The 12,779-nt window shown below is 46.6% G+C and overlaps 1 protein-coding gene across 1 annotated transcript in view; it reads right to left on the bottom strand.

Annotated features, from left to right (window-relative positions):
* Positions 1-4,408, bottom strand: part of LOC116371807 (dedicator of cytokinesis protein 1-like) — a gene marked incomplete at its 5' end in the record, with an annotated part of 201,797 nt that extends 197,389 nt beyond the window's left edge. The window contains 1 exon segment of the mRNA XM_031820823.1: positions 4,301-4,408. Within this exon segment, the coding sequence (XP_031676683.1) occupies positions 4,301-4,408 (108 nt within the window).
* Positions 4,409-12,779: the final 8,371 nt, after the last annotated feature.

Raw genomic sequence — 12,779 nt, 5'->3', positions numbered from 1 at the left:
AATGTGGGGGCTATATACAGGGGGTACCGGTACAGAGTCAATGTGGAGGCTATATACAGGGGGTACCGGTACAGAGTCAATGTGGAGGCTATATACAGGGGGTACCGGTACAGAGTCTATATACAGGGGGTACTGGTACATAGTCAATGTGTAGGCTATATACAGGGGGTACCGGTACAGAGTCAATGTGGAGACTATATACAGGGGGTACCGGTACAGACTCAATGTGGAGGCTATATACAGGGTATTATGGTACTGAGGCAATGTGGAGGATATATACAGGGGGTACCGGTACAGAGTCCATGTGGAGGCTATATACAGGGGGTACTGGTACAGAGTCAATGTGGAGGCTACATACAGGGGGTACTGGTACAGAGTCAATGTAGAGGCTATATACAGGGTATTATGGTACTGAGTCAATGTGGAGGCTATATACAGGGGGTACCGGTACAGAGTCAGTGTGGAGGCTATATACAGGGGATACCAGTACAGAGTCAATGTGGAGGCTATATACAGGGGGCACCAGTACAGAATCAATGTGGAGGCTATATACAGGGGGTACCGGTACAGAGTCAATGTGGAGGCTATATACAGGGGGTACCAGTACAGAGTCAATGTGGAGGCTATATACAGGGGGTACTGGTACAGAGTCAATGTGGAGGCTATATACAGGGGGTACTGGTACAGAGTCAATGTGGAGGCTATATACAGGGGGGTACCGGTACAGAGTCAATGTGGAGGCTATATACAGGGTATTACGGTACATAGTCAATGTGGACGCTATATACAGGGGGTACTAGTACAGAGTCAATGTGGGGGCTATATACAGGGGGTACCGGTACAGAGTCAATATGGAGGCTATATACAGGGGGTACTGGTACAGAGTCAATGTGGAGGCTATATACAGGGGATACTGGTACAGAGTCAATGTGGAGGCTATATACAGGGGGTACCGGTACAGAGTCAATGTGGAGGCTATATACAGGGTATTACGGTACATAGTCAATGTGGAGGCTATATACAGGGGGTACTAGTACAGAGTCAATGTGGGGGCTATATACAGGGGGTACCGGTACAGAGTCAATGTGGAGGCTATATACAGGGGGGTACCGGTACAGAGTCAATGTGGAGGCTATATACAGGGGGTACCGGTACAGAGTCTATATACAGGGGGTACTGGTACATAGTCAATGTGTAGGCTATATACAGGGGGTACCGGTACAGAGTCAATGTGGAGACTATATACAGGGGGTACCGGTACAGACTCAATGTGGAGGCTATATACAGGGTTTTTATGGTACTGAGGCAATGTGGAGGATATATACAGGGGGTACCGGTACAGAGTCCATGTGGAGGCTATATACAGGGGGTACTGGTACAGAGTCAATGTGGAGGCTACATACAGGGGGTACTGGTACAGAGTCAATGTGGAGGCTACATACAGGGGGTACTGGTACAGAGTCAATGTAGAGGATATATACAGGGTATTATGGTACTGAGTCAATGTGGAGGCTATATACAGGGGGTACCGGTACATAGTCAATGTGGAGGCTATATACAGGGGATACCGGTACAGAGTCAATGTGGAGGCTATATACAGGGGATACCAGTACAGAGTCAATGTGGAGGCTATATACAGGGGGGTACTAGTACAGAGTCAATGTGGGGGCTATATACAGGGGGTACCGGTACAGAGTCAATGTGGAGGCTATATACAGGGGGTACCGGTACAGAGTCAATGTGGAGGCTATATACAGGGGATACCGGTACAGAGTCAATGTGGAGGCTATATACAGGGGGTACTAGTACAGAGTCAATGTGGGGGCTATATACAGGGGGTACCGGTACAGAGTCAATGTGGAGGCTATATACAGGGGGTACCGGTACAGAGTCAATGTGGAGGCTATATACAGGGGGTACCGGTACAGAGTCAACGTGGAGGCTATATACAGGGGGTACCGGTACAGAGTCAATGTGGAGGCTATATACAGGGGGTACCGGTACAGAGTCAATGTGGAGGCTATATACAGGGGGTACCGGTACAGAGTCAATGTGGAGGCCATATACAGGGTATTATGGTACAGAGTCAATGTGGAGGCTCTGTACAGGGGGTACTGGTACAGAGTCAATGTGGAGGCTATATACAGGGTATTATGGTACAGAGTCAATGTAGAGGCTATATACAGGGTATTATGTTACTGAGTCCATGTGGAGGCTATATATAGGGTATTATGGTACTGAGTCAATGTGGAGGATATTTACAGGGGGTAACGGTACAGAGTCAATGTGGAGGCTATATACACGAGGTACCGGTACAGAGTCAATGTGGAGACTATATACAGGGGGTACCGGTACAGAGTCAATGTGGAGGCTATATACAGGGGGTACCGGTACAGAGTCTATATACAGGGGGTACTGGTACATAGTCAATGTGTAGGCTATATACAGGGGGTACCGGTACAGAGTCAATGTGGAGACTATATACAGGGGGTACCGGTACAGACTCAATGTGGAGGCTGTATACAGGGTATTATGGTACTGAGGCAATGTGGAGGATATATACAGGGGGTACCGGTACAGAGTCAATGTGGAGGCTATATACAGGGGGTACTGGTACAGAGTCAATGTGGAGGCTACATACAGGGGGTACTGGTACAGAGTCAATGTAGAGGCTATATACAGGGTATTATGGTACTGAGTCCATGTGGAGGCTATATATAGGGTATTATGGTACTGAGTCAATGTGGAGGCTATATACAGGGGGTACTGGTACAGAGTAAATGTGGAGGCCATATACAGGGGGGTACCGGTACAGAGTCAATGTGGAGGCCATATACAGGGACCTCTGGCAGTCTCTATGGGTGTGCCACAGGGTTCAATTCTTGGACCGACTCTTTTCTCTGTATACATCAATGATGTCACTCTTGCTGCTGGTGAGTCTCTGATCCACCTCTACGCAGACGACACCATTCTGTATACTTCTGGCCATTATTTGGACACTGTGTTAACAAACCTCCAGACGAGCTTCAATGCCATACAACTCTCCTTCCGTAACCGAAGAGAGAGTTTGTTCCTAATGAAGACCTGGGATGAGCCCCTCAGGGAGAGAATTTGTTCCTCATGAAGACCTGGGATGAGTCTCTCAGGGAGAGAGTTTGTTCCTGATGAAGACCTGGGATGAGCCCCTCAGGGAGAGAGTTTGTTCCTGAGAGAAGATCTGAGATGAGTCCCTCAGGGAGATAGTTTGTTCCTCATGAAGTCATGGGATGAGTTCCTCAGGGAGATAGTTTGTTCCTGATGAAGACCTGGGATGAGTCCCTCAGGGAGAGTTTGTTCCTCATGAAGACCTGGGATGAGCCCCTCAGGGAGATAGTTTGTTCCTCATGAAGAACTGGGATGAGTCCCTCAGGGAGAGAATTTGTTCCTCATGAAGTCATGGGATGAGTCCCTCAGGGAGATAGTTTGTTCCTCATGAAGACCTGGGATGAGTCCCTCAGGGAGAGAATTTGTTCCTGATGCAGACCAGTGATGAGTCCCAAATGGCATTCCCATTTAATTCTCTCCATAGGAAAAGGAGGATACCTAGTCAGTTGTACAGCTGAATGCATTCAACTGAAATGTGTCTTCTTTAACTCAACCAGGAGGCACCAGTGTGTTAACAGCCCTGCTCAGGGGCAGGAAGACAGATTTATACCTTGTCAGCTCGGGGATTCAATCTAGCAACCTTTCAGGTTACTGGCCCAACGCTCTAACCACTAGGCTCCCTGCTCTACTAACCACTAGACTACCTGCAGTGCTTGTTGTATATTTAATATAACTATCATATCATCCTGGGGGCCATTTACACGGCAGCTCACAAGGAAATGTTCCACGCCTGAATCTGATTGGAGGATCCCCAACATATCAAGTTACATCAGGAAATGGGGGAATTCCAATACATCAAAAAACTGCACCAGTATCTGCATAACGATGATGGACCTATCAAATTAAGGTGTGATATTCTGGTCTGCCCACTACAACGATGGAGACTGAACAGGATGGTCGTTCTATAATGGGATGGTCGTTCTAAAGCCTATATTTCTATAACAGAAAGGGTAGCTTCACCACAACAGATAGCCATAGCAAGACAGTGCCGTCTGACTTGGCTAATTGACGAGGTATAGTCAGGAAGTGGTATAGTCAGGAAGTGGTATAGTCAGGAAGTGGTATAGTCAGGAAGTGGTATAGTCAGGAAGTGGTATAGTCAGGAAGTGGTATAGTCAGGAAGTGGTATAGTCAGGAAGTGAGGCGTGGAACTCACCACAACGTCGGTCCTCATCTTGCCGAAGGTGTTGATCAGGTGAGTGTAGTGGTAGTCATCCATCTGTCTCAGAGTAGCGGTCATGCTGGCCACAAAGCTGCCCTGTACAGAGAGAGAGACAGAGAGAGGGGGAGAGGGGGGGGAGAGGGAGAGAGAGAGGGAGGGGGAGAGGTGGAGAGAGAGAGGAGAGAAAGAGAAAGAGAGAGGGTGAGGGAGAGAGAGAGAGAAAGAGGGGGGGAGAGAGAGAGAGAGAGAGAGAGAGAGAGAGGAAAACATTCAATACACAATACAAACATATAGTTCATACTGTAATTGGTGTCCAGTAAAAGCAATGGCTCAATGATTGTTGTTTGTCTTGAGGAGCAGCAGGAGCAGATGGAGAGGAGGAAAATGAGCTCAATTATCAAGTCAGAGTCGAAGCTGGGCTCGCTAATAACCCTGTTGAGCTGAGACTGGGAGGCAGGGAGAGAGTCCCAGCCAGAAGCAGCAGGCCTGGAACGGGTCCTATAGCCAGGCTGGGCTGAGACAGGGAGAGAGGCCCAGCTAGAAGCCTGAACTGAGACAAGGAGAGAGGCCCAGCCAGAAGCCTGAGCTGAGACAGGGAGAGAGGCCCAGCCATAAGCCTGAACTGAGACAGGGAGAGAGGCCCAGCTAGAAGCCTGAACAGACAGGGAGAGAGGACCAGCCAGAAGCCTGAACTGAGACAGGGAGAGAGGCCCAGCTAGAAGCCTGAACTGAGACAAGGAGAGAGGCCCAGCTAGAAGCCTGAACTGAGACAGGGAGAGAGGCCCAGCCAGAAGCCTGAACTGAGACAGGGAGAGAGGCCCAGCCAGAAGCCTGAACTGAGACAGGGAGAGAGGCCCAGCCAGAAGCCTGAGCTGAGACAGGGAGAGAGGGCCAGCCAGAAGCCTGAACTGAGACAAGGAGAGAGGCCCAGCCAGAAGCCTGAGCTGAGACAGGTAGAGACGCCCAGCCAGAAGCCTGAGCAGAGGCAGGGAGAGAGGACCAGCCAGAAGCCTGAGCTGAGACAGGGAGAGAGGCCCAGCCAGAAGCCTGAGCTGAGACAGGGAGAGAGGCCCAGCCAGAAGCCTGAGCTGAGACAGGGAGAGAGGCCCAGCTAGAAGCCTGAACTGAGACAGGGAGAGAGGCCCAGCCAGAAGCCTGAGCAGAGGCAGGGAGAGAGGACCAGCCAGAAGCCTGAGCTGAGACAGGGAGAGAGGCCCAGCCAGAAGCCTGAGCTGAGACAGGGAGAGAGGCCCAGCTAGAAGCCTGAACTGAGACAGGGAGAGAGGCCCAGCCAGTCTCAGCCATTGAAGGATAACTGGGCTGAGAGGAGAGTTAGAGGAGAGTGTTTGAGACATTGGCACAGTGAGATATAACTGATTGGTGTTGAAGTGTCCGGGGGAGGATCAAGAGCAAGAGAGATGGATTGGAGAAAGTGGAGTGAAAAATGAACATCTCTCTCTGTCGGTCGACACTGTGAGAGGTGTGTTTCTACAGAAACCATTAAGGATTCAACGTAACGGAAGAGGACTTATCAAATAGACGAGGAAATACTAGACATGAGAGGAAGGGAGGGATGAAGAGTGATTCTGATAGAAGAGACTGGTCCAGCAAAATCAGAAATAGGAGAGGTGAGAAGAGGGGTGTGGAGCCTACAAGACTGACTGAAGGTGTCTTACAACAGGGACGGGCTATAGAGACTACAAGACGGAAGGGCTATAGAGACTACAAGAGGGAAGGGTTATATAGACTACAAGAGGGAAGGGTTATATAGACTAGTAGAGGGAAGGGCTATAGAGACTACAAGACAGAAGGGTTATAGAGACTACAAGAGGGAAGGGTTATATAGACTAGTAGAGGGAATGGCTATAGAGACTACAAGAGGGAAGGGTTATATAGACTAGTAGAGGGAAGGGCTATATAGACTAGTAGAGGGAAGGGTTATAGAGACTACAAGAGGGAAGGGTTATAGAGACTACAAGAGGGAAGGGTTATAGCGACTACAAGAGGGAAGGGTTATAAAGACTACAAGAGGGAAGGGCTATAGAGACTACAAGAGGCAAGGGTTATATAGACTAGTAGAGGGAAGGGTTATAAAGACTACAAGAGGGAAGGGCTATAGAGACTACAAGAGGCAAGGGTTATATAGACTAGTAGAGGGAAGGGCTATAGAGACTACAAGACGGAAGGGTTATAGAGACTACAAAGGGAATGGTTATAGAGGGAAGGGTTATAGAGACTACAAGAGGGAAAGGCTATAGAGACTACAAGAGGGAAGGGTTATAGAGACTACAAGAGGGAATGGTTAAAGAGACTACAAGAGGGAAGGGCTATAGAGACTACAAGAGGGAAGGGCTATAGAGACTACAAGAGGGAAGGGCTATAGAGACTACAAGAGGGAAGGATTATAGAGACTTCAAGAGGGAAGGGCTATAGAGACTACAAGAGGGAATGTCTATAGAGACTAGTAGAGGGAAGGGCTATAGAGACTACAAGAGGGAAGGGATATAGAGACTACAAGAGGGAAGGGCTATAGAGACTACAAGAGGGAAGGGCTATAGAGACTACAAGAGGGAATGGCTATAGAGACTAGTAGAGGGAAGGGCTATAGAGACTTCAAGAGGGAAGGGCTATAGAGACTACAAGAGGGAATGGCTATAGAAACTAGTAGAGGGAAGGGCTATAGAGACTACAAGAGGGAAGGGCTATAGAGACTACAAGAGGGAAGGGTTATAGAGACTACAAGAGGGAATAGCTATAGAGACTAGTAGAGGGAAGGGCTATAGAGACTAGTAGAGGGAAGGGCTATAGAGACTACAAGAGGGAAGGGCTATAGAGAAGTAGAGGGAAGGGCTATAGAGACTAGTAGAGGGAAGGGCTATAGAGACTAGTAGAGGGAAGGGCTATAGAGACTAGTAGAGGGAAGGGCTATATAGACTTCAAGAGGGAAGGGTTATAGAGACTACAAGAGGGAAGGGCTATAGAGACTAGTAGAGGGAAGGGCTATAGAGACTAGTAGAGGGAAGGGCTATAGAGACTACAAGAGGGAAGGGCTATAGAGACTAGTAGAGGGAAGGGCTATAGAGACTAGTAGAGGGAAGGGCTATAGAGACTAGTAGAGGGAAGGGCTATAGAGACTACAAGAGGGAAGGGCTATAGAGACTAGTAGAGGGAAGGGATATAGAGACTACAAGAGGGAAGGGATATAGAGACTAGTAGAGGGAAGGGCTATAGAGACTAGTAGAGGGAAGGGCTATAGAGACTAGTAGAGGGAAGGGCTATAGAGACTAGTAGAGAGAAGGGCTATAGAGACTAGTAGAGGGAAGGGCTATAGAGACTAGTAGAGGGAAGGGCTATAGAGACTAGTAGAGGGACTGCAATGTGTTAGATTGGAGCAGGACGGTTGTAGGAGAACAACAGGGAGAGGAAAAGTAAAACATGGACATGAAATGGACTGTAATTTCTACGATCTGGGTAAAAAACTGGTTGTTTTCTAGAGACCAATTATCAGTTTAACTACACTAGGGGGACTGATAGCACACTGTACCCCAAGCAGAGTCTGGATATTAGGCCTGGATTAACAGTCTGATCCACGGTGTTATATCAATAACTACTGTATTATCAGCCCATTCGTTTTGATTGGCTGTATCAACTAACTGACCTGATCTACAACTACACAACTGTAAACCAATACCTAGAAAACAACTATAGAGACTAGTATAGGGAAGGGTTATAGATCTACAACTACACAACTGTAAACCAATACCCAGAAAACAACTATAGAGACTAGTATAGGGAAGGGTTATAGATCTACAACTACACAACTGTAAACCAATACCTAGAAAACAACTATAGAGACTAGTATAGGGAAGGGTTATAGATCTACAACTACACAACTGTAAACCAATACCCAGAAAACAACTATAGAGACTAGTATAGGGAAGGGTTATAGATCTACAACTACACAACTGTAAACCAATACCCAGAAAACAACTATAGAGACTAGTATAGGGAAGGGTTATAGATCTACAACTACACAACTGTAAACCAATACCCAGAAAACAACTATAGAGACTAGTATAGGGAAGGGTTATAGATCTACAACTACACAACTGTAAACCAATACCTAGAAAACAACTATAGAGACTAGTATAGGGAAGGGTTATAGATCTACAACTACACAACTGTAAACCAATACCCAGAAAACAACTATAGAGACTAGTATAGGGAAGGGTTATAGATCTACAACTACACAACTGTAAACCAATACCTAGAAAACAACTATAGAGACTAGTATAGGGAAGGGTTATAGATCTACAACTACACAACTGTAAACCAATACCCAGAAAACAACTCCCCCCCCCCTCGTATAAATGCTGACATCTCAAATAAGGCTTGAAAAAAGAGAATTGAATTAAAGGTGAACCTGAATCACCACAATGTGCATGAGAACACATTAGCCATGATAACGTGTTGAGGTGTGGACAAGCCTTCAGACAGACACGATGTTACAGCTGTCTGGAACGAAGCCCGACCTCAGAGACACAGTCACCAGTCAACATCTAACCACAGAGGGCAGAATGAGCACATTTCACCTTTCTGGTGACACAAATCAAATCAAATTTATTTATAAAGCCCTTCGTACATCAGCTGATATCTCAAAGTGCTGTACAGAAACCCAGCCTAAAACCCCAAACAGCAAGCAATGCAGGTGTAGAAGCACGGTGGCTAGGAAAAACTCCCTAGAAAGGCCAGAACTCTAGGAAGAAACCTAGAGAGGAACCAGGCTATGTGGGATGGCCAGTCCTCTTCTGCCTGTGCCGGGTGGAGATTATAAACCTAGAGAGGAACCAGGCTATGAGGGGTGGCCAGTAGAGGAACCAGGCTATGAGGGGTGGCCAGTCCTCTTCTGGCTATGCCGGGTGGAGATTAGAAACCTAGAGAGGAACCAGGCTGTGAGGGGTGGCCAGTCCTCTTCTGGCTGTGCCGGGTGGAGATTAGAAACCTAGAGAGGAACCAGGCTATGAGGGGTGGCCAGTCCTCTTCTGGCTGTGCCGGGTGGAGATTCATTTTATAATTTTTTTTATACATGGACTAGGAAATGGCACCCTCCTTCCCTATGTAGTGCACTACTTTTGACCAGAACCCTATGTAGTGCACTACTTTTGACCAGAACACTATGTAGTGCACTACTTTTGACCAGAACACTATGTAGTGCACTACTTTTGACCAGAACCGTATGCAGTGCACCGTGTAGGGAATAGGGTGCCATTTGGGACACATTCCCCGGGATATTAATATTCAGAGATCATAACAGTCAAGGGGGACATTTTTTATTTAATTAATTTTTTAAAATGTTATTTAACTAGGCAAGTCAGTTAAGAACAAATTCTTATTTTCAATGACGGTCTAGCAGGGAACAGTGGGGTTAACTGCCTTGTTCAGGGGCAGAAGGACAGATCTTTACCTTGTCAGCTCAAGGGGATTCGATCATGCAACCTTTCGGTTACTAGTCCAACACTCTAAACACTAAGCTACCTGCCTCTAACCACTCGGCTACCTGCCTCTAACCACTCGGCTCCCTGCCTCTAACCACTAGGCTCCCTGCCTCTAACCACTAGGCTACCTGCCTCTAACCACTAGGCTACCTGCCTCTAACCACTAGGCTACCTGCCTCTAACCACAAGGCTTCCTGCCTCTAACCACTAGGCTCCCTGCCTCTAACCACTAGGCTACCTGCCTCTAACCACTAAGCTACCTGCCTCTAACCACTCGGCTACCTGCCTCTAACCACTCGGCTCCCTGCCTCTAACCACTAGGCTACCTGCCTCTAACCACTAGGCTACCTGCCTCTAACCACTAGGCTCCCTGCCTCTAACCACTAGGCTCCCTGCCTCTAACCACTAGGCTACCTGCCTCTAACCACAAGGCTCCCTGCCTCTAACCACTAGGCTACCTGCCTCTAACCACTAGGCTACCTGTCTCTAACGACTAGGCTACCTGCCTCTAACCACTAGGCTCCCTGCCTCTAACCACTAGGCTCCCTGCCTCTAACCACTAGGCTCCCTGCCTCTAACCACTAGGCTCCCTGCCTCTAACCACTAGGCTACCTGCCTCTAACCACTAGGCTACCTGCCTCTAACCACTAGGCTACCTGCCTCTAACCACTAGGCTACCTGCCTCTAACCACTAGGCTACCTGCCTCTAACCACTAGGCTACCTGCCTCTAACCACTAGGCTACCTGCCTCTAACCACTAGGCTACCTGCCTCTAACCACTAGGCTCCCTGCCTCTAACCACTAGGCTCCCTGCCTCTAACCACTAGGCTCCCTGCCTCTAACCACTAGGCTACCTGCCTCCCCCCTATGTTCCCAAGCCTGGAGAGATAATACCGGTCAGAGGTACCTTCCCTGGTCTCCCGTCACTACAGCCTGAGAACGGAGACCAATTAGACTAGGCTTGATTAGAAAGGAGTCTGAACGGATGCTCCTCATTCCCTTTCCTTCTTTCCCTAACCGCTGAACAAAGGATCCTATTACTTGATAGCAGGGGCAGATTAAGGAAGAGAGAAGGGGGGAGAGAGGGAGGAAACAGGAGGAGGAAACGAAAGAGGGAACTCAGTAAATAAATAGTCATGGCCCAGCTGCCTCTCTTTCTAAATTGCTGTGCTACAACAGAACAGTAGATTATTCCCCATGGGAATAGAGCAGATTACTCTAGCACAGACTAGATTATTCCCCATGGGATTACTCTAGCACAGACTAGATTATTCCCCATGGGAATAGAGCAGATTACTCTAGCACAGACTAGATTGTTCCCCATTGGAATAGAGCAGATTACTCTAGCACAGACTAGATTATTCCCCATGGGAATAGAGCAGATTACTCTAGCGCAGACTAGATTATTCCCCATGGGAATAGAGCAGATTGCTCTAGCACAGACTAGATTATTCCCCATGGGAATAGAGCAGATTAATCTAGCAGACTAAATCAGATTATTCTCCAAAGGAATAAATCAGATTAATCTAGCACAGATTAGAGATGATTCCACAAGGTAATGCAACAGATTAATCTAGCACAGATTAGAGATGATTCCACAAGGTAATGCAACAGATTAATCTAGGACAGATTATAGATGATTCCACAAGGTAATAAAACAGATTAATCTAGCACAGATTAGAGATGATTCCACAAGGTAATGCAACAGATTAATCTAGCACAGATTAGAGATGATTCCCCAAGGTAATGAAACATGATTAATCTAGCACAGATTAGAGATGATTCCCCAAGGTAATAAAACAGATGAATCTAGCACAGATTAGAGATGATTCCCCAAGGTAATAAAACAGATTAATCTAGCACAGATTATATAATATTATTTACCAAGGTAATAAAACAGATTAATCCCTCATTAATATACTGGCGGACAGATTTGAATGATCCTTTAAAAAGGCCCAATCTGCAGTTGCTACATCCATACATAATTTAATGATATATACCCATTGATGGTTGAATAATATAATTTATGAATCCCTCATGAGTTTAGTTCAACTGTCACACTCCATCAGAACCCCAAAATATCAACTCGTTTTTAACGGCAATATAAACATTGTAAACAAAACACTGTATAGACTCAACACATAAAACGATCATTTGTCGCTGCATCCATAACTCTTGTCTGTGAATTTAAGAGTGTTTCTCCATGTCCATTCCTTAGCTTTTTAAAAACAACAACAGAGGCAGGTACGTTGTTAATGTTTAAACTACGGAGTGCCCCTTTGAGCTTCATTCCAAAACAATGTAATTGATGCTGTAACCACTGGGGGCTGGTAATGGGAGGGAAAAATACATCAAGGCAAATTAAATGGGAGTTTTTTTTTTTTTTTGCGTCACAAATTGCACCCTATTCTCTATATAGTGCACTACTATAGACCAGAGGGTACCCTAATCCCTATACAGTGCACTACTATAGACCAGATGGCACCCTATTCCCTATATAGTGCACTACTATAGACCAGATGGCACCCTATTCCCTATAGTGCACTACTATAGACCAGATTGCACCCTAATCCCTATATAGTGCACTACTATAGACCAGATGACACCCTATTCCCTATATAGTGCACTACTATAGACCAGATGGCACCCTATTCCCTATATAGTGCACTACTATAGACCAGGACCCACCCTATTCCCTATATAGTGCACTACTATAGACCAGATGGCACCCTATTCCCTATATAGTGCACTACTATAGACCAGATTACACCCTATTCCCTATATAGTGCACTACTATAGACCAGAGCCCATAGGGAGCCATTGGGGAAGAAGCCATATCATCTATTCTCCACATCTCTCTGTTGATATGTTCAAGTGCAGAGTAATGTGTGTATAACACTTCCTCGCCGAAAAGGGAGCAAGACCTCAGAACAACAATTAGTCTACAATTAAATGTCAAAATGATTTGCGAACACAGT

The sequence above is a fragment of the Oncorhynchus kisutch genome, unplaced genomic scaffold (assembly GCF_002021735.2).
Source record: "Oncorhynchus kisutch isolate 150728-3 unplaced genomic scaffold, Okis_V2 scaffold3693, whole genome shotgun sequence".
In the NCBI taxonomy this organism is placed as follows: domain Eukaryota; kingdom Metazoa; phylum Chordata; class Actinopteri; order Salmoniformes; family Salmonidae; genus Oncorhynchus; species Oncorhynchus kisutch.
Note: the sequence above shows the minus strand (reverse complement) of the source record. Positions and strands in the feature narration are given on the sequence as shown.